Raw genomic sequence first — 23,364 nt, 5'->3', positions numbered from 1 at the left:
TTTCTTAAAAATGTAAATTTCAAGTCATCTTTAATCAGGTCTCATGTGCTGAGGCTATACTGTCTGACAGGCTCATGGTATATCATGGTATATGAAGTACGTCCTTTCAGTCCCTGGGATTTATCATGATCTCTGTTTTAAGGGGTTCTATAAATTCAATCGAACTGGACAATTTCATTCTGCTGTCACTCGTCCAGTAGATAAATAATGCACATGGAGATATGGAGATGAAACTAGTTTTTGTTGAATGACTTTGAGCTTAAACCTCACAACCAACTGAGACTATTTCTCTAAGAGATCCTTGGACACATGTCCATTCCTGAGGTTCCTGCAGTTTGGCCAAGTTTTCTTGACATTGCCAAACTGGGCCACGCTGGAATCCAAGGCAAAAGGAAAATTGATAAGATCAATCCTGTCTTTCTTTAAATTATTGGTAATTTTCTGCATTGATATTTATTTTCATACATTGAATTAAAATATTATTTTAATAACTACCAAATGTTTTTGGTGAACCATAACTTTCATAACCAAGGTGACTGCCACACTAGCTTCACCTAGTTCCAGCCCTGCTTCTCCTCCTGTGGAACACAGAAAGTATTTGACAGAAGTCAGAGGAACGTTTTCAAGCTTCTCAGCAAGATAGGCATTAAGCTTATTTCATTCCTGGGCTTTTTAAGTACTCCTCCCCCCAAAACATGATGCTGTTATCATTTCCTAAAATTTCTCTTGGTACATCTATTTTAGATCATCCTTTTGCTCGTGGCAATTGCACATTTGCTATTTTGCTGTAGGCAATTCAAAAATGATAAGGGAAACTGATTATGTAGGGGAGTGGATGGATAAACAACATTTCATATCTCTGGAGAAATGATTGTCTTCTTTCATAAGGTTTCCTTTTTTATTTTTATTTACTTTTTCCACATTTTTAATGGTGCATTGTAGTTGTACATACTGTTGGTATTTCTGGTTACATATTCATAAATGCACCCAAGATAACAATATAATTTGGCCAATATCACTCCCCAGCACCTCTCCCCTCCTTCCCCACCTCCTACTCTTTGGACCCTTTCCTCTACTGATCTTCCTCTGATTTTTAGGAAATCCACCCTGACCCTTCTTTAACTTTTTCCTCTCTAGCTTCCGCATAAGACAGAAAACATAGGACCCTTAACCTTCTGAATTTGACTTATTTCGCTTAACATATTGTTCTCTAGTTTTATCCATTTGGGGGCAAATGACATAATTTTTTTTCTTTATGGCTGAATAAAACTCCATTGTGTATATATACCACATTTTCTTTATCCATTCTTCCATCAATGGATACCTAGGGTGGTTCCATAGTTTGGCTATTCTGTCAAAATGACTTTGACTTTGTGAATCGTGCTGCTATAAATGTAGGTGTGCATGTATAACTATAGTAAGATGCCTTTAATTCTTCAAGGTAAATACCGGAAAGTGGTATAGCTAGGTGATAAGATTCCATGCTTAGTCTTTCGAGAAGCCTCCATATGATTTCCATAGCAGTTGTACTAATTTATAGTCCCACCAACAGTGTTCCTTTTTCTCCACATCTTCTCCAGCATTTCTCAGTAAGGTTTTCTGTAAGATACTAAGGGAGAGTGGTAGGCAGAGAACTGAAAAATAATAATAAATTCAGCTGCAGATTTATTTAAAGGGATAGTATATGGTCCATGACATTTCATTTTGTACCAGAAGGACCCAAGCATACTTCTATGAAGACCCTTATATGCTATAACTTAAGGCTAAGCAGAAATCATTTGTTCAGTTTTTACTTATTGTTTATTTTCCTTTACTCAAGATGTGTTTTATTATAGACAATATATCACTGGCTTAAAAAACAACTTTCCACATATGTTCTGACCACATTAATTTTTTTCCCCAATGAAGCCAAATGCATCTTAGAAACTAGGAAAACAGCACCACATACTGAGCACACATTCCTCAGTGATGAAGCTGCCACCAGCACTCTAAGTTTCTCACCACCACTGAGTTTAGTACAAGCTCAGTCCTTGTCCCCATCAAGTATCATCATATTTGGTTTAGCAACAACACACTTCTTTGTTATTTTCCCTCATTGCTCTTTTTTAAATAATTTATTTTTATTAGTTCTAATCAGTTATACATGACAGTAGAAAGCTTTTCAATTTATTGTACACAAATGGAGCACAACTTTTCATTTCTCTGGTTGTACATGATATAGAGTCACACCACATGTGCAGTCATACATGTACCTAGGATGATGATGTTTGTCTCATTCTACCATCTTTCCTACCCTCTTGTCCCCTCCCCTTCTCTCTCTCCCCTTGGCCCAATAAAAGTTCCTCCATTCTCCGCATTCTGCCCCCCCCCATTATGGGTGAGCATCCACTTATCAGAGAAAACATTTGGCCTTTGGTTTTGGGGGATTGGCTTCTTTCACTTAGCATGATCTTCTCCAACTCAATCCATTTACTTGCAAATGCCATGATTTTATTCTCTTTTAATGCTAAGTAATATTCCATTGTGTGTGTGTGTGTGTGTGTGTGTATATATATATATATATATGTATATATATAAATATATATATATATATATATATATATATATATATATATTTCTTTATCCATTCATCTATTGAAGGACATCTAGATTGGTTCCACAGTTTAGCTATTGTGAATTGTGCTGCTATAAACATTGAGGTGACTCTGTACTATATAATATGCTGATTTTAAGTCCTTTAGGTATAGACCGAGGAGTAGATAGCTGGGTCAAACAGTGGTTCCATTCCAAGTTTTCTAAGAAATCTCCATACTGGTTTCAAATCAAGAATCAATAAATAGGATAGATTCAAACTAAAAAGCTTCTTCTCAGCAAAAGAAAAAAACAATGAGGTGAAGAGAAAGCCTACATTTTGGGAGCAAATTTTTGCCACATGCACGTCAGATAGAGCACTAATCTCCAGGATATATAAAGAAACTCAAAAAACTTAACACAAAAAAAACACACAACCTAATCAATAAATGGGCTCAGGAGCTGAAGAGACACTTCTCAGAAGAAGATATACAATAAATCAACAAATATATGAAAAAAATGTTCAATATCTCTAGTAACTAGAGAAATGCAAATCAAAACTACTCTAAGATTTCATCTCACTCCAGTCAGTATGGCAGATATCAAGAATACAAACAACAATAAGTGTTGGTGAGGATGTGGGGGGAAAGGTATACTCATATATTGCTGGTGTAAATTGGTCCCCAGTGCTCTTTGGGGGCAGACACTCTGTTGCCTTTGCAGAGGACAGCACAATTCATAAATATCTTTAGTACACATTCATTATGTGAATGAAGGAATGAATGATGCCTTCTTCTCTCTGCAGATAGCACATATTTTCTGCATAGAACATCTGTAAGCTATCCAAGGAGAAGTACCTAAATAATTTTTTAAAAAATACGCTCAGTTATGTTCAGTGTAGAAACTGTAGCAAGTGTATAAGTTAATGCTTCCCTTCTTTCTAAACCTGCTTCCCTCCCCTTTTCGTTTTTCCCTCTAGGGATTCTTCAGGAGGAGCCAGCAGAACAATGCCTCTTACTCCTGCCCAAGGCAGAGAAACTGTTTAATTGACAGAACCAACAGAAACCGTTGCCAACACTGCCGACTGCAGAAGTGTCTTGCCCTAGGAATGTCGAGAGATGGTATGGTGACACCTTCCTATTTCTTACTTTGGGGTCTTCAAAGGAATGCCTCTTTAGAGGCTATGTGAGCCACTGGAAGGATTTAAATGTGGAAATTGGGAATAAGAAGAAAAGAAAACCCTAGTTCTGGAAGTGAATTAAGAAGTAAAGTAAGAACATATAAAATATACTATTGCCTCAAGAAATGAGAAGAAGGGGGAGGTTTTACTGTAGCTCATCCATCAGCCTGTGTTATTTAGGTTAAGTGAAAGCAACATAAGCATAGATGGAAAGTGACCATCCATCCAGGTTTACTTGTAAAGAGGGGTCTCCTGGCCTGTGAGACTTTCAGAACTAAGACCAGAAAGTCCCTGGTAAACAGAAGCCATTGGTTCACTGGGGAGGTCTGCCTGGCACACAAGTTTCTTAGTGTACAGGTAGATTCTAAGGAGCAAAATATGCTTCTCTGAGAAGTTCAGAAGCTTGGATACCCAAATGAGCATCTGGACTATTCTGAGCCATGATGAAGATTGCAGAGGCTACAGCAGAAGTCCAAGTCTTACAAGGGCTGTGTAGGTGGCGTCCCACTCGGAGGAGTATGATGCAAGTGTGCGCTCCAACCAAACTGGGTGGCCTAGCTCCTAGGAACGAATTTCTTAGGTTAATGAAAGAGAACAAATAAAAAAAGATGAACAAAGAATTTCACCTAGTTTTTCTTATATTTTGGGCACTCACATACATTCATTTTTTTCCCTGCTGAGATTGGCCACAGCTTTCCTGTAGCAGATTATAAGTGTCCCTGAGCCCTGAGGCCATTCCTGTCCTGTGTCCACTGTATCCTGAAGGAGTGATTCAAAGCAAACACCTTGGGCTGGGATGTGGCTTGGTGGGAGAGCACTTGCCTAGCAGGGGCAGGGCCCTGGGTTTGATTCTCAGCCTTGGGGAAAAAATTAAAATTAAATCAAGCATGTAAATGTTTGCTAAATGACCTACTCACAGCACTTTCTTCTCAGACTACCTGTAGTTTGAGACATAGCCATTACTTCTGACACTTATTTTCTTGATGTGAATCACTCTAGATTCTGTGCCTATGGTCACATTCTCTCTAGTCAAGTTCAAATTCTCAGCAGATGGATTTAAAAAGTAAGAAATGTCCAAGTTTTAAAAAACATAGTCATTTGGTATTCACTATCACTGAGTACATTCAGGTTTAATCAGTTATTAGATTTGTTTTTGTTGTTGTTGTTGTTTTCACCTTTTTTTCTAATTCCCAATGAATCTAAACTTGTGATGCACAAAAATATACCTGTAAGACAAATTTATCCAAAAAATATATTAAAAGAATCTGATCTTTAGCCCTTTAATTTCTAAGTTCCTTCTAAAGTTGCAGAAATCAAATATTTCCTATTAACTAATTTTTTGTTATTTATTTTTCTGGGCTCACTAAGCACATAAATTTACTCCTAGGGTAAATTTATAGTACTATATATTTCTATAAAATGAAGGCAAATTAAGTGAATAGAGAGGGGTTAAATGGTATTCAGGATTTATTTAGTGAAAAGTCTACGGGAATTTGAGTTGATGAATTTGTACTTCATTTCTCCCATATGGAGGCAGGATATTAATCGATATCTTCTGAAACACCCATTAATAATTGTGCAAAGAGATAAGCCACTGGGTGTATTCATATGTTGTATTTCTTCCTACAATCAAGGAAGTCTGTCTTCTAAAAGCATGAGTCTTGTGAATCTGGAGAACAGAATCATGAACAAGAGATGGGTATATTTTCCAGGAAGAGTCAGCATTCTCAGTAAATCAGCTCAAAGTCTAGGAGATTGACTGAATCCCATGACCTAAAAGACAGGTCCTGGCAGGGTGAGGGTCATTTAATGGATGGAGCCTCAGTCTGTTCTCAAGGAGAAAAATCTCACTGCAGCACATATACCTCTAGGCAAGTAAAAGCAATATAGAGTCTAAGGATACTGGGGAGTAAGGACATGATCCACTTAATCCTCTGCCCACAGACATACAGGATCATCTTTAAAATGCCTCCTAAGTATGTCTTATGTCAAACCACTCATAAAGATAAATATTCAAGTGGTGGGAGTGGTGGTTGGGAATGCAAAGAGGAAGGGGCTCAAGAAGATGAGAGAGAGAGGAGAGAGAGAGAGAGAGAGAGAGAGATTCTAAGGATGAATAAAGCTTCCTTACTATGTCATATAGAGGAAGTTGGTCAGAATTAATTTTAAAGAGTTCCTTACACAAACAAAGAATACCAATATCAGGAGGCTGGCTAGGTTTTCTCTGTTGTTGATAAGTAATGCCCAGTATGTACTTTTAAGGAATTTCCAAAGAAAGCCATGCATAATGGCACACACCTGTGATTCTAGCTACTCTGGAGACTGTGGACAAGGGTTGAAAGTTGGAGGCCAGCCTTAGCAACTAGGCTAAACCCTGTCTCAAAATAAAATTGAATTTTTCAAAAAGGATTTCAAAAGCCCCGAAGTTATGGTTGGTTTGCTATGTCTAGTCAGAATGAGAGATGGAGTTTCTACTGCCACTAATTGATTATACTACCATTTACTGACTAAGCAAATATTTTTAAAGTACCTTAGCAGTAATACCTAAGTCAAGGTACAATGTCCTCACAGCTGACTCCTTTCTACAACCCCCTACCATTCCTCAGAGATAAAGTGACATTTTCATTTCAGTATACGTGTTTGCTCTGTCACTTATGCTGGCTCGGGGAATGTCTCCTTCTTATCTGATCACTGCAAGTACATGGCTATAAGTTGATATCTTAGCATAACAGTTTAACTCACTGGATGTTCATTCTCTCCTGAATTCCCATCATATACTAGTTTATTAGTCATGGCACATTTGAGAGTAGACATCAAACTCAGAAATAACAACTTTGTTCAAATTTACCTTAAACAAAGAATGAAAAGGCAAATCCACTTAAACACATGCATGTGTGTCTGTGTCTATAAAGAGGTGAAAGTGGGCGGGTGGCAGGGGTGGGGTAGAATGGACAGCATGCTATGCCCACAGAACCTTCTCTACCATCTTTGTTCATCTTCCTTTTAGTGACCTTTCACAAAGGAATCTCAGGAAAATGTTTGATATCAGTAGAAAAATATCGGCTCTCAAAAAGAAAACACAATACTCACCTTGCAAAGAATCTAGATGATAAAAAAAATTATTATTATTTTTAAAAATCTAGAATGTATCCTCTTAGAAGGTGTGTCTCTATGAAAACATAGAAACTGCCCTGTACAGGTTCAGGCTTCACAGATAAGGCTTCTTCTATCCAGAACTGTACTGTTTCTATTTAAATCATTTAAATTTCCATGAATTAAAATTAAAAGAAACTTGACGTTCAGTTCTTCAGTCACACTAGCTGTATTTCAAGTCCTCAAGAGCTGCATGTGACTTATGGCTGCCACACTGGGAAGCACAGAGAACCCTCCATCTCTGGAAGCTCTGCTGGAGAAAAAGTAGAAGATAAAAGAGAAGATTTTAAACTGAATAGAGTTAGGTGCATTGAATCAGACTAGAGCACTAAAAAAGGGGGGCAAACCTCTAAAATTGAAAAGAATTAAATTAAGATCCATTTGATTGGTAAGCAGCAATATGTAAACACAGAAATGCTTGAACCAACAATAGTAAGATATAATCATTTTCAGAATGACTATAGAAAGGCATAGATATTCGTTGTATAAGTGAGTTTTCTTGAAACCAAATGTTCATGTCTTATGTCATGAAGTATTAAGCAGAAATCTTCAAGGAATAAATGACTTTATTTTTCCATTATTCTGAAAATTTCCATTCCATTTAGAATCCTGTAATACAAACAAAAATGAAGTGATTTCTTTTTTTAATTTTCGGCGGACACAACATCTTTGTTTGTATGTGGTGCTGAGGATCGAACCCGGGCCGCTCGCATGCCAGGCGAGCGTGCTACCGCTTGAGCCACATCCCCAGCCCCAATGAAGTGATTTCTGATACTTATGAATAAAATTATTCCTTGCTAGTGTGAAGTACAAAGGAGTATTAACAGGTATCATGAGCAAATAGCATCATTACTGAGTATTTATAAAGTACTTGTAACACATACATAATTGTGCTAGTTTCCTTAACAGTCAGCAGTTTAACAAGAGGATGCCTCTATGCTCAAGTGAATGTCATTAACAGAATAATTCAAGTCTGAGGGGACAAACTCTTAAAACATGTGCCTTCTCATCAATGGGTAGTGATAAGAAGACTGTCAATACTTGAAAATATTGTAGTAATATAGCCTTTGTTAAAATAGGTCAATGAATACACCACGTGTACTTACACATAGTGACTAGGGATAATTTATAGGTCAGAAGAGTTCAGTAGGTTTATTTTTGGGCATAAACTGTAATTTTTCCCCAAATATGTCAACAATTTTATTGCAGGGAGGAACACAAACCTGAAACACTGGCTTATCATTTTTCTGAAAAGAATGGAAAATTTGTTCTAGAATAGTATTACAGTTGTTATCAATGAAGTCCTTGATTTAGGATAAAGACTGATAATCCTGAAAAGAAGTGGAGCTTTAAGCTGTTTCTTTCTAAATATTTTAGTTGCTGGGTGGCCTAAGAAGTTGATCTCTCTTAGAAAAGAGCCTTTCTCTGCTGCATTTTGAGATGTTCAACCGAGCACAGCTCTTGACAGCATACTTTTTTGACATTGTTAATTTAATGATGAGGACTCTGGTTAAAAGTACAATTCTGCTTGTGCCATCTGCAGGTCAGGTCTGCAACTCTGCTGACCATAGCTGGCCTTGCCTGAGATGACAGAGGAGACCACCTCAGCTTCATGTATCTCATTCTTCAGCAGATTAGCTCAGGCATGTCCTTCCAAGCTGAGGGCCCATTCACACAAGCCCTTTTCAAGGCTTTGTCTGTCTCACATTTGTCAATCTCCCATTAGCCTAGAGCAGGTCAGTGACCAGGAGTCAAGGGGTGGGCAGCAGGCCTGCACAGAATGAAAGGGCTCTGCAAATAGACACAGAGAAGGGCATGGAAGGGAACAGGTGAGAAGAACTGATGATATTAAGGCAATCCATTCACCATACATTTCATCTAAATATAGAGCATATAGAAATCTAAAGCAAGGATTAAAAGGAAATTAATTTTTAAAGAGACTACCTTTCTACTTCCATATTAGATGAGTTTCTCATTGACAATTTTTAATTCTTATAAATTTTAAATAAATAAATGCAAAACTATTCTACTAAAATGAGTCAGGAAATAAATCTCCCCTTGGACAAAACAAAAAAAATGTAATCCATAGGAATAGAAACCGTGCTTATATTCACCTCTTTAACTGCAACAAACAGCGTTCTGAAATTAAATAAATGCAAAAGGACAGAAGAACAGCAAATAAACAAGCATGACACATGATTTTCTTTTTCAATCAATATTTATTATTGTTTAGTTATTCCTTATACAAAAAAAAAAAGATATAAGAGAAAGGTTTCCCTAAAAGTTATTGTAGAATTCTGTCCGTAGACAAACTGGAAATATCACTGCAATTAGTAAGCAAATAAATGTGTCTCTGAGAAACAGAATCTAATAAAGGCAGCATCTCTACAAACTAAGTTAAACACAATGATCTAAATGATTCAAGACCCTATAAAAGCAACACTGAGATGGAGAGATTGATGGCGATTAATCATCTTGCTTGTCTTCATTCAGAAAAATTACTGGATAATTACCACTTCATTTTCTTACTTATGCACCATCAGAAAGCCAGAATGTAGGGCTATTTAGTAAGACTGAGAAGAAATAGGAAGACTTTGGGCCCAGCCCTCACATGCACAGTCCAGGAGGCGAGGAGGAAAATATGTGTTTCTCAACCTGGAAGTAGATGGGCCACCTCTGTTTACTTCCTGTCAATCAGAACTTAATCACATAGCCATGCCTCTCAGGGAGGGGAGCTAGGAAGTATGGTGTTCATTCTCAACAGTCCATGCTCAATAAAAGTTGGTAGCTCTATGCCATTGCAGTGGGAGGAGAAAATCAATTTTGGTAGAATATTGGGGGAAGTGAATGGAACTTCTCTCACAGCAGGAACCTCCTAAGTGGGCCCTTTGAGCTACAGAATTCTCAAACATTTCACCCTTTTGTTATTCATGGAAGAGCAACAACTCTAAGGACTGAATCCAGGAATTGAACCCTCCACTTCCTTCTTTCTACATTCTTGGAACTCCCACCACTAACAAGTAGTAGGAACACTGTCACCAAAGAAAAGAAAACGGAAAATCAGAGGGGAGCCTCTGCACTTGTCATATTTCCCACCACTAATGTGAGCTGAAAGGTGCTTGATGATCACAATGGGCAGTCCTGAGCCCCGAATATGCTGGTAACAGGATGTTTACATGCTAAAAAGGAAATCAACAAAAGCCAAAGTGAGGAAAAATGTCAATATCCACAGCAGTTCAGAAGGCTTAGCTCCACGAGTTAAGAAACACATTGAAATGGAGTCACTTTGTATTACTGGTGACCACAGCCTCTTCTCCTTTTTACTCAAAATGGCTGAGAATTTCGCTGGCAGAAACAGGCAAAATAAAAGTTGGGACTGGTAGAATGAGGAAAGTAGTCACTGTTGGCTCATTTGCTAGGCATTGGATGCACAAAATTGCTGTGTTCCAATATTTTTATCATTTGATCCCTAGATTCATCTGGAGATAAATGATGTAGTTTACTTTAAATGTGTTTGTCACCCTGCCCCACATCCTTGGTCTTACCCAACACACTAATTACACAATAGATCCAATAGTAACATAATAAGGTCCTTTCCAACAACCCAGTAATCCTAATGCTTATTAACTAGGAAGTTAATAATGAGTCTTGTAGACATTTTAATAGCAGGTATAATTTGGTATCGGGGGGTTAGGGGTATTGAGGAGTCTCTTGTTTGTTTTGTTTTGGTTTTTGTATAAGTGAAAAAGAAGCAAATGTACCTTCCAGCTTCATGGCAACAAAAAATGCAAATATTTGTTTAATTTCTTCCAATCTCAGTGCTGTAGTTTGGATCCTTAATATTCCCCAAAGGCCCACGTGATAAAGGCTTGATCCCCAGCTTAGTGCTATTGGGAGGTAGTGGAAACCTTCAGAGGAGGGAGGTCTCAGGTGATTGGAGGTATGCTCCCAAAGGGAATAATGGGTCACAGGCCTCTTCCTCTGCTTCCCTTTTGCTTTCCTGCCATGAGGAGAATGGCTTGCTCTGCTACACACTACCCCCCCATAATGTGCTGCCTTACCACAGGCCCTAAAACAATGGGTTTACATAATATGGCCCAAATCCTCCAAATCATAAGCCATACCAAACCTTTTCTCTTTATAAGTTGAGTATCTTAGGTATTTGTCACAGTGCTGGAAAGCTGACTAACACATTCAGATTTAGTTCTCATTGTGACCTAAACCAGTATAGGCCTGCCCCAAACAGGACCTTTCACCAATCATAAAGTGTAAATGAATGGATGCTTAGGTTATGGTGCTAAGAATTTGTCTTATTTGACGTTGAAAGGACAACCATCATGATTCTTAGACTTGCAGTAGTTAAGAGTGATAACCACAAGTGCTGTTTTGTGCTTTTCTCTCCGACCCAGCTGTGAAGTTCGGGAGGATGTCCAAGAAGCAGAGGGACAGCCTGTATGCTGAGGTGCAGAAGCACCAGCAGCGGCTGCAGGAGCAGCGGCAGCAGCAGAGTGGGGAGGCGGAAGCCCTTGCCAGGGTGTATAGCAGCAGCATCAGCAACGGCCTAAGCAACCTGAGCAATGAGACCAGCGGCACTTACGCCAACGGGCATGTCATCGACCTGCCCAAGTCTGAAGGTTACTACAGCGTAGACTCCGGTCAGCCATCCCCTGATCAATCAGGACTTGACATGACTGGAATCAAACAGATAAAGCAAGAACCTATCTATGACCTCACATCCGTACCCAACTTGTTTACCTATAGCTCTTTCAACAACGGGCAGTTAGCACCAGGGATAACGATGACAGAAATCGGTGAGTAGGAGTCTCCTCCAAGTTTCACTTTTGGAAGTTCTGCTTTGACGTCACCTTGGTCCTATCTAAATAGGGTCATTTTCTTAGATGTAAACTGAATGATTTGCCCTTGTGGCTTCTACGGAGAAAGTAAAGTGACCTTGAAAGTAAAGTGACCTTGAAATACATTCTAATAAATTGTCATTGTTCCCTTGCCCTCATAAAAGTTTATTTTGAGCAAAGGAAAAAAGAAAAAAATATAAATAGAAAGATGCTATCTATAAAGAAAGAACAGATGCTATCTGTTTGAATTCAGGTTCTCAGTGATAAAAAAAAAAAATGTTATTGGTATAAACAGAAGTTTTAGCATGGATCCAAAGCAATGCTCTCCAAAGCCATATAGCCCTAAGGGATGTAGAGGCAATGTGTAATGACCAAATGAGCAGGGGTCCACTCTCCCTCTTAAGATAGTTGGGGACAACCTTGAGCAATCGGTCCTTCATTTTCCTCTTTGTAAAGACTGGGGGTAGACAAAAATACTGCTAAGATTATCATAAATATGAATTCATGAATTCCATATGGGATTCTTAATGACAGCCAGGAAGAGTGTGGTCTGGAATGTTACAGAACATGAGTGACAAATGAGCTCATCACAGGCGGGCCCCATAGCATCAGCAACCTGATCCGTTGGGGGCACCTGTGCCTTTCAGTTCCCAGGGAGTGATCCTCCAGAGGCCCCGTCCGTCTGAGGCAAGCTCACTTCTGACCTGTTGCCACTCTGCTTCACCCTGTTAAGCTCAAGAGTCCATTGATTGTTTAGCTGGTTAATCTCGTTAACTAGCTGCCATAAAAATATTGACACGGACTTAACACATGGCCCTCCTGGGTACCAGAGTCACACTTCCCTAGCAGATTAGGAGAGTGAAACCAACAATGGCCATTCCAGGCTCCAAGGTCGTCATTTACTGCACTGGGAGAAGCAACATAGGGCTCCAGAACTTTTGAGTCTCCTCCCTTCCCACCTAAGAGGTGGCAGAGCAGAGGGTCTACCAACCAGGCTCCCTGAGTTCAAATCCTGTCTCTGTGGCTTATGACTTAAACTAGAACAAGCACTTCAATCCCAGTTCACCCATCTCTAAAAGGGAAAAAGCATTAGTTCATAGCTTCTGGGGACGTTGTGAGAATTACAACACTTGGCAAGTGCTCGAAAGCTCTTAGAATTTTATTATTTATATCCCATTATTTATTCATTATTATTATTACTTATATGCCATGTGCTCAGTCACCTTCCAATGGGTTCATAAAGCCCACAAGAGCTTTAAATTAAGTTGTTGTGAATGCATAGTGAGATCCATGGTCATATTCTTGGCTAGCTGTGCCATCTGGTTGAAGAAGGAGCCATGTGACACAAGTTACAAACCTGAAATGTTGTTTCTCCCTTTCAGCAGCTCAGAGCATGGCAGTGAGTACAGCTGTTGACAGAGCACAACTGAGGCAGGAAGCCAAACATCAACTGCAAAAGCAAAGTTTCTCGGTTTCCTCGTTATCCTTAACTTATACTGCATCACAGGCACTTCTCAAATACATAATTCTCACAAACATCTGAAGAGATAAGTAAAAATGTTGTTCCCACTTTACTGTGGAAACAGAGGCTTAGAGTTGTCTTGTGAGTTCCCAGGGTCCTACTATTACTCTCTGTGATACAGCCAGGGTAGCCAGGGTAGCCAGTGTCCACCCCAGGCAGTCTGAAGCCAGGGTCCTCATGTTCATTCATTAACCTGCTGCTTACTAGGGGTTTAATGTGCACAATCTGTATTGTCAACTGAAAGGGTCAGCCTTTTTAAATGAACAATTTTTTTTTTGTTGTTATTTTCTTTTTTACATGCTGTTCCGAAAGGGCTTATAAAAAAGAAAATAACAAAGTCACCACTTTTTATACTATTACTTAATATGTAGTAAGTCCTGGAGTCTATCATTGGCTTGGAACATGTTTAAATTCTAAAGAAACAAAAACTCACAATTGTTAGGCGATCTTTCTTCATAGACATGGACACACAGAATTAACTAGAATATATTACCCTTGATTATTTCAACATATCATTAGTTTTTACAGATCTCTGCATATGCTCTAAATTTTGGAGGCATCTTTCATCAGACTTTAAGGGGTGCATTTAGGTTGTCCTGCGAGTGCTTTCAGATTTAGCAGACTCCTAAGTCTAAATATTGACTTGGTTCACATTTTATTAAAACAGCAATGCCACCTAGTGGACACAAACCCATGCTATGCATATTTAATCTAGGTACCTATGACAAGCCGCTGCTGTGATGCAATATTTCCTAAACAAAGTATTGCCACTCATTTCACTAACTCACTAAGTCCATAATAGTGCCATCATGCAGGGAGGCATCATTAGTTTATTGTGGTAATTAAGAAATCTGGCTCTGGAGTTACACTGCCAGAGTTCAAAACCTGGTTATGCCTCTTCCCTTGGGCAATCTGCTTGATCTTCCTGTCAACCTGGGCCAGTAGTAGTCCTTGGGAAGGGGAGTTTAAATGAGCTAATATTCATGACTCTTTAGGACAGCATCTGTTATACCTGTAATAAAATAATTGATATTATAATTACTAAGATCACTGGTTATATCAGGAAATATAATGATCTTTTACTGAGCACCAATTCTGCTAAGCAAAGTCCTATATTTAATTCTTATGTCAATCTTAGTATGCCTACTCATTAGTCTACTCATTTTACAGATGTAAAATTAGGCTCGGGATTTACATAACTTGGTAAAAACAAAGAACACATGTCTAGTAATATCCAAACCCATTCTTTTAACCATTGTAGTATATTTCCTCTCATCATAAAAAGGAAACCGATCACAAGCTAATTGGCATTCCCACAGCAAAACATGCTTAATATTTGTTGTGTACCTGAAGTCCTTCGAGGTGGAAGGAACTGGAGCTTACTGAGTCTGCCTGCTGACATGTTGACTCAATTTGATTAGTAAATATCTAAGCCATGCTGGTTAGTAGCAAGCTGTTATAGAAAGAACCCTGTGCAGAGAAAACAGGAAATCTGATTTTTAGCCACATTCTGACTGGGTGAATGTGAGGTTGTATCGCACCAAAGAATTGTTTAACATCGTTCTTGGTAACTAGAAGTCCTGATCTACTTCTTCTGGTTTTGGAAAGAATGATGAAATCTGCACAACTAGGTCATTATTTTAAAATTGAGTCATCTATAAAACAGATCTTTTAAAAAAACAGTGTTTAGATAAGTGTATGCAGAATAAGGTATTACAGTTTTGAAATTTTAATAAAAGTACATGTTAATAAACCATAACACAATTACATAAGCAACTACATTCAAATCCCAAGACGTCAGTTACATGAATGTTATCAGAGTCAGGAATATCTGCCAAGAAAACAACTTCTTTTACTCCAAGGGCACTGAAGGAATTCAAACTTCCTAGGTTACTGACCCCAGAGATTACACTGCATATATAAAAGGAAATAAAGAAAAGTCTTCTGTGTCCTTTAGTCATCTTGAGCTTTACATCAGCATGTCAGGTCAGCAGTGAAGAAACCATCTCATTGTCCAGATGAAGAAACTAAAGGTCAGAAATAGTGAGAGACTGTCCTTGGGCACAGAATTAGCTGTGTGCTAAAGTTCATTCTAACTGAAACCATTCCACTACCCTAGACTGCCAGGCATTCTTTCAAAACCTTATTTTTGAAATGTGCCACACACTCAACACAAGCAGAACATGGTTTCTGCCCTCACCACCTGAGAAATGCACAGGAAAATAAGTAATTACAATTCAGAGTGTCATAGGTCCTGAGTCCTGGGGAGTCCTGGGCAGTCCTGGGCATCCTGGGATGGCATCCTTCTGGAGATGAGAGAGTTGGCTCAGGAGAGTTGGTGGGAGCTGGTTACTCTGAGCCACCTCTCTCATGAGGAAAGTTTTATTCCTGAAATTCTGAGAATAGAAAGCAAAACGTGAAACATTCCAGAAATTAGACACCTGGGTGTTTCAAAATCCCAAAGGAGAAAGAAACCGTGAAATAAGAGGACAGACATCAGCTGTCAATTAATATTTAGTCAGCAGTGTTAATCGGGCTCAGCTGGAAATTTTCTTCAAGCTCTCCTATGCATGTGTTATATGTTTTGAGAATAAAAGGAGTTTGCAGTGCTTGGTGATAGAGGAAGTTAGTTAAAGAAGACTCAGCAAACAAGCAGACAAAGAAGGTGGAACCTCTTTTCTTGTTTGCTTTCCTCCATTAAAGCTCTTGAGGTGGTTTGTAGGCTTCTGCAGGTCTAATACTCTTAATGAAAGCTCATTTAAGCTGAGATGTGATTGACAATTTATCTAGAGATACCAGACAGCAAGACTATTCGAACCACCAAAAACATCCTTTAAAGAAGACAAAATATCCATCAAATTCCCTGTAATGCTAGGGGATAAGTTGCCTTTTACACATACCACATGAGTTTGGTGCTCTGCCGAATAATTTTCTCTCCAGATAAAGACAATGGAAAGTGAACTCATTGGTCTCCTCCTATACAATCTTAAACCCAGATTTATTTTCATATGCCTTTGTGTTCTATTCATGGAGTTTGAAATTTTAAGTATCAAAAGTAAAAATAAAAACCTCATTTTAAATTCACGTATTGTGAAAGCTAAGGATTAATAGTTAGAGGAGATTACAAAAAGGCCAAAAAGTGATGTAGTCCCTGAAATATATTATTTCATTCTGTCAGGGCCACAGAAAAACACATAAGATATTACCAGTAGTGTTTATTTGGCACACTTCTATAGAAGTAGATGTTGTGATTGCTGCTTATTAAGAACCCCAAGCAAGTGCTATAGTCTTAAAGGAACACTTTTAATGATATGTGTTTTTACAAGTAAATATTTTATAGCTGCTTAAAAATATTATACATAGTTAACTATTCATGCATAAATGGTAGAGAGAAGTTGACTTTTGCTATGTATTTTATATGTCCTTTCATTGCACCTGGAACAAGTAGGCATTGAAACAAGTAGGAGGAGACTAAACTAGTGAGAAAAGAATCATTCAAAATAGTGTAAGGAAAGGAAAATTCAGCATCCGATTTTTCCTTTCATGCCTTGAGGGAGAATACCTTATGACCTTCCATTGTTCTCCAAGCCCCCACCCCACCCCCACCCTTACACACCCTTTGCAGGCAGGTTAGGCAGAGTACACTGAAAATGGGAGCCCAAGTTCCACAAGCTACCTGCATAAGCTTACTCAAAATTAGTTCAGCCTTTTCAGGCTTGGTCTCATCATCTGAAAACTAAAACAGTTGCACTAACTGATTTTGAAGCATTACAGTTTTCTCATCTCCCAAAGATCCTTGGTCATGTAAACAGATATTCCCCCTTGTTATGGTCACTTTACAAGAAGCCTACAGTGGTAGTAGAAAGGAGGGGACTTGTAGACTACTAAGCAATCCCGAATGATGCTGAGCAACTTGCCCATGACATATACAGCAAGCCTCTCTTCCAAGGAGTCAGAAAACACTCAGGGCTTTTTCGATGGGTGAAATGACCCTGCCAATCCCAGAGTTACTAACCACTACCAAATCTCTTCTTTCCATCTACCCTCCTAGGCAAAATAAAAGGGGAAAGATGACATTAAAATGAAAATCAAGATCAACCAGGAGCAGCTTAAGGACAGGGTGGTAACCAGGTGAAATTTTAACACAACCGTATTCTTTATCACCCACAGAACATCTCCCAAAGGCTACTTTGTTCCAGAATGCTGTTTTCTATCTCTAAAAGGAACTCCCTGAGTGCGTGGGCTGGCTTGATCAACCCAGTTTGCCGCAACCCCTTTGATCTCTACCATGATTACAACTATGACACTTACCAGTGCATAGCCATGATTCGCTCTAGAGGGGACCCATGACAAAGGCTCTGCATTTCTTTTTTGGGGTCATTCACATCCAAATCTTTCTGGGTATCTTTTAATAACCTCCCAAAGGTGATCTAAAATCACCCAGTAACATGCTCACAGTAGGTCTCCTGGCATGCTCAGTGCATTGACTTCCTATGACTGGAGTAAGTGGTATAACATACAAATCATGCTGTGACCAGCAAGGCTATAAATAAATGCAAATATCATTGACACCGCATGCAGTATACACATATATGCTCAATTCAAGTTCTTATAAGCATACATCTCTATTTACAGTATGTAAGTACGTGCTAGTCACTAGGTGCTTGTATCTCTGCTAATGCAGCTTTCCTAATGTGCTAGCATTTACAAGATTAGGTAAATCTTCTGAAACACCTTTTCTATTTTGGGTTGAAATTGTGCAAAATTGGTCTTCCTCAGGGCACTTTCCCTGGAGTTACTAGTTTGGGATTAATTTTTGGCTCCGGATTCAGAACTTCATAAGAAGATTCTAAAATCTAACAGTCCAAAAAAAAAAAAAAGTTATTGAGAAGCTATTGGAAAACCAATTCCATTTTATACCCTCAATTTCAAAAGCCATAGTAGATACGAAATATGCTGCAATAAGGGAAAGGAAAGGCACTTTCAGGAGGTGCTGCCTGTGGTTTGCAAATAGAGGGAATGTTGGTACTTATAAGTGGCCTTCAAAACAGCCCCTATTGACAGTTTCCTGCCGTGGAATTGCATTTCAAAATGTTATACTGAAGCAAGTCGTGTTTTTAAGGCATTGCAAGCTTTAACATTGGCTAGGAGCTCTGAATTGCTTTGCCACTGGTTGGGGTGGATATGTACTGTTTTGGCTACATTTTCAAGCACCCGATTTTGGAAGAGCTGGTTAGGGTTAAAATACCAGATGGACCATGGAACACAGTGAAGCCAACTGATCAGTGGGTTAATAGAAGTCAATGCACTCTGGCCTCATTCACATGGTAGAGAGAAAGCCTGCATAGGAGAGCTTGAAGAAATAAAGCCTGTGCAGGTTAGGAGAGAAAGCCTGTGATGTTTGCAAATTGAAGAACCTGTTGGAAAAGTTCCCCAATGAAAGGTCTTTTTTCTTTTCTTTTATTTGATTTATTTCTAGATGTAAGCTTTCTTTTGACAATAATACCTCAATACTAAAGAGAATAAATTTACTATTTGAGCCATATTTATGAGGCTTACTGAGGAACTGCTATTTGTTTTTCATACAGGTTTGTTCTGGAGTGATTTGGTTTGGACTATTTAGAAAATGCTTCTTTTAAAACATTAGTCAATTAAATGCATTATTTAAGCACTCAAGTTTTAGGCTATGTGTTGGAAATATAAAAATGGCCTCCAAAGATTACTCCTAAATTATTTCTTCCTAAAGGTCAGAAATACATTGACTAAACTTCTGAAAGGGTTGTGAGATGGGGGAGAGATTGCTTCTTTTAAATTAACAATCAATCCCTATGTCAACAAAATTCACATAGTAAAAATCAATCCTAATGATGGCCCTGAGCAACTTTTATAATTAGGTTTCATCATCTGTGACCCACGCGTCCTTTGGGCAGTATGTGGAGGTGCAGTTTTAAAAGGAGAGTAAGCAACATTTTTTAATGGGCTCTAGATTGTATCATTTTTGTTTGTACTATCTAAGACTCTTCAAGTGCTTTTAAGACTAAGCTGTGCGTTCACCCTCTGTAACCCTGTAAGACTTCTCCCATATGAGTCCAAACAAAACAAAATTCCCATGTAGCCGCTCAGACGCTCTTGCTTAGAAAACATCGCTGCTGCCAAAATCCTTCTGTGGATGGAGAATCAAACCCAAAGAAACCAAGACTTTTAAAGGTTAAGTGACTGTCCCAAAGGCACAAACTAAATGTCTGAAAGGGGCCTTGTGAGATTTCCTCCATCTTACCAAAAAGCTCCCTCAGAACTCATCTATTCCAGGACACTTAAATGCATTAATCTTCCCTGATTGTTCTGCAAAGGCAGCCTTTTACTAAGAAAGTTAACTTTGAAATGTAGTGTTTTCATAATAGATTCTTTCCCAATTTTGTCAACTAGTTTCAAAAAAGGAAACTCTAATTTCCCAAAAATTAGACATGCACTATTGCAACAAAACACTTGTGATCCAAAACAGCTTTCTGTTATTCAATAATAAAGAAAGCATCCTCTTAGTTAATTTGTTTTTGCTGCTTGTGATTTTTTTTTTTACCCTTTTGGATATACTGGGCTTAATCAGATTCTTTCAGTTCTTCTTCTTCAATTCTTCTTTCTGCTTAATTTCCTGCTTTTTTTTCCTGCAATAAAAATGTTATCTTACACAAGCTTCCTGAATTTGAGAACATCTTAACCTATTATTATTATTACTTGCATTAATTATTATTTTAATCTATTATTATTACTTGCATTAATCTGATTATTTAAATTATTTTCCTCTAATACATATTTAATTCAATTGTGTATATCACATTTCAGCATTTTTAAGTTAAAAATATTATCTTATATCTTGATAAATTTTTTTTCTGAAAAATGCTTAAGAAGATTTCAATCGTGCCATTCTCTGATGTGAGTTGACAACAGAAATTTTATAAAAAGGAAACTGAAAGCTATTCAGATTCATTAGAGAAAGAGAGTAGTGAGTGTTTGAACCAGCCAGGCGCAGTGGTGCATACCTATAATCCCAAGAACTCAGGAACTGAGGCAAGAGAATTTCAAGTTTGAAGCTAGCCTCAGCAACTTAGTGAGCTCCTGTCTCAAAATAAAAATGAAGAGGTCTGCAGATGTAGCTCAGTGATAAAACACCCCTGGGTTCAATCCCCACTTCCAAAATGAAAGAAAATGAGTGGGTGGACCATGAACTGAGTCAACAAGTAAGGAACCAGTTACTGATGCCTCCACCCAATTCATACTGGAAAGAATTTGAAAAACATAAATATTAAATCTACTATTTTCTTTGGAGTTTAATAGCTCATTATATATCCTGTGTTAAGTTTAAATGTTATTGATGGTTTTATTGTGAAAACACAGTTCTATTTATGCAAAAAGTAAAGGTCTCCAGAGGTTTGCAAAAATCAGAGAGGTCTTTAAATGACATTGTCTTCTCTGACATTGTCATCTATAATACACATACACCTACTAGATTTGTCCCACTTAATGATAGAAAACTTATAAAACTGGTGTCCAAGCAAAATGTTCATTTGGTTAATGTTTTCCTTTTAGCCAATTGTCTTAATATATCACAGTTACCGCCTCAGAGTGGGGATTCTGAGGAATCTTGATATTAGGAAAACCTAACGCAGGCACTTAAAATATGCCTTGAGCAAATCCGTAGAGATATCCTGGCATTAATTCAAAGTGAATCCCCTCAGAATTCTACATTCACACTAGTAGTATAAACTAAACAGAGAATTCAGTGGTTCTGTAGATCCTTAAGGCAAGTGACAAATTAAAAATTCATTAACCATTTGGATTGAGGCTGAGATATAGTATTTTAGGAAGAATATTTCCAAGCTTTAAAAAAAAATCCCTCATGGAGAAAAATGAATAGAGGGCATAGTTCACCAAGAAGAAACCATCCATCTTTGCTTGGGGGGGTGGGGAGGAAGAAGGTGAGGTGAGAATTAGGAAGTTCAGATGTAACACCCCTCGCACTATGTATAGCTTTGAATCTCAGCTTTCTCACCTTGGTGCAGTTGGGCCACGGGTGCTCTTGGTAATAACACTGAAAGCAGCAGTTTTAAAGATATACTTAACTTTCCCCACTCGCAGGATGTGGGATTCTAATGAAACCACCCGTGTCTGGGACACTGTAGCCTTTGGAGCGCGCGCCATTTGCTAAAATGTCTAGTGAGAGCTAAAATAAGCCCCTTTGGTGGAAAAAAAAAAAAAAACCCGCTGAGTGGTTGAAATCAGAGCTGCAGAAGGTCACTTGCTATTTTAGTAGCTACAAGCTGGTCCTCATTTTATAGCATCACAGTTATAAACAAGAAATTGTCACCTTGCTTGTCAGTTTACTCCTTTCTCAGTGAAATAAGCAGAGGTAGCCTGCTTTCTACATCCCATTTAAGTAATTGGATAACTTGTTTCTCAACTTTGGTTTATTATTGGATCAATATGCAAGAAAAACTGTTTTCTGTGCAGTTCTTTCAACAGTACTTCAAAATATTTTTCTTACATCTTTTTACATCGTCTGATATGACTGACCTTTAAAATTCCACTGAGCTACGACAACTTTGCCACATATATATCAACCATGTTGTAAATGCCTTAAAGAGAGACTTCCTTCTAGGATTATTTAGATAGAGTCAATCTGGAAGTGGAGGAAGGAGGTTATCTCCAGCCCCAGGGTTCTGTAATTATTGCACACACCATTGAGAATTACCACCAATTTTATTCCATTTCTCTCTTCAAAAATTTATTTTCTCTCTTCTTATTGCCCACATCATAAGTGGAATTAAGATTACCCTTAAGAATTTTAAGGAAGTGTGACAATTTTCACAACATTGTCTTACTTTTTTTTTTCATCAAAATGATAGAGAAGTACTTAGGTCAATTAGTTTAAAGCTATTCTCAGTTATTTCATTTCATTGGAATCTCACATTGTCATTTTTCGTCCCCAAAAGTTAGTTGATATATGAAGTTCCAGATTATATTACTTGAATGTAAATCTTGGGTTTCAACAAGGCTTACCCCCAAGACAAGATAGAACCAAAAGACAGACAAAACAATTATGGGGGGGGGGGTAGTTTTATATGTTTACCCATATGGGTCCACAGAAGGGAAATGGGGAGGGGAGGGAGGGAGAGAATGAGACCAAGTTATTTTTCATGAAATTACTACATAGAAAACAAGGAACACAGCCTTGGTGTTTACCTGTGATGCCACCCAGCTTTCCCTTTCCTACATCAATACTGACATTGGTCCTCCCCATGGCTGAAAATGAAGTGGACTGAGCATATGAAATTCTTTTTCTCCTTCCTCATCCTTTATGAACTATCAAAGCAGCTCTTGCCCTCTTAGTGATCTGGACAAACCTTTCTGTAACTAAACGTGTACAGAATCTTTACTGAGGCACTTTAGTGGTTCTCACTCCAGGTTCCCTTCCACGTCCACTTAAGAAATTACCAGCCTCATCCCTGATCTCAGGTGGGCCAGAGTGTAGCCCACAGAGTCCACATGCATCACCTCTAGAGGCGAGAGAATTTCCCATGATTTCATTTTCTCCCCCATATTCCTGTCGGACCCATTATCTCAGCCCAGAGCATGCCAGCTCCTTATTCAACATGTATTGTCTGCAGCCCAAGCAGTGAACAAATCCGACAAAAACTCAGCTCTGAGAAATAGTGCAATCCAAGTCAGGGTTAACGGATGAAGGGTGTGCGGTTGCCCCAGTAGATTCCATCTCTTCTGCTCTTTTGCCTCAGTCTCTTTGTCTGGACTTTCTCATGTGGTTGGTCCCTGGAGAGGACTGCGTTTACTATTACCTTTTCTATTTTTTCCAGGCAAGGACTCTTGAACGTTCTTTTGGCTCCCAGCAGGAACTTTGCATACTGTATTCATTGTCTCTCCCTTTGTCCTTTCTTTTTTAAGCCCTTCTTCCTTTTTCACAACTGCAGACTCTCAGTCCAAGCAAACCGTCTCCTCTGATGTTCAAGCATCTTTCTAAAGGACAGAATGAGCCCTCCGGCCCTGCTCCCATGAGACCAAGTCTGGCTTTACTG

General features: G+C 38.5%; 1 protein-coding gene across 1 annotated transcript in view; it reads left to right on the top strand.

Annotated features, from left to right (window-relative positions):
- The window catches only part of Rorb (RAR related orphan receptor B), a 176,855-nt gene that overhangs the window by 124,843 nt on the left and 28,648 nt on the right, over positions 1–23,364 (top strand). The window contains exons 3-4 of the mRNA XM_058584003.1: positions 3,551–3,692; positions 11,314–11,715. Coding sequence (XP_058439986.1) covers positions 3,551–3,692; positions 11,314–11,715 — 544 coding nt within the window. The remainder of the gene's footprint in view (positions 1–3,550; positions 3,693–11,313; positions 11,716–23,364) is intronic.

This window comes from Marmota monax, unplaced genomic scaffold, assembly GCF_021218885.2.
Source record: "Marmota monax isolate L192 unplaced genomic scaffold, Marmota_monax_Labrador192_F-V1.1 WCK01_AAM20220418_F8-fsc00059, whole genome shotgun sequence".
NCBI lineage: Eukaryota > Metazoa > Chordata > Mammalia > Rodentia > Sciuridae > Marmota > Marmota monax.
The sequence above is the reverse complement of the archived record's forward strand: the minus strand, read 5'-3'. Positions and strand labels throughout refer to the sequence as shown.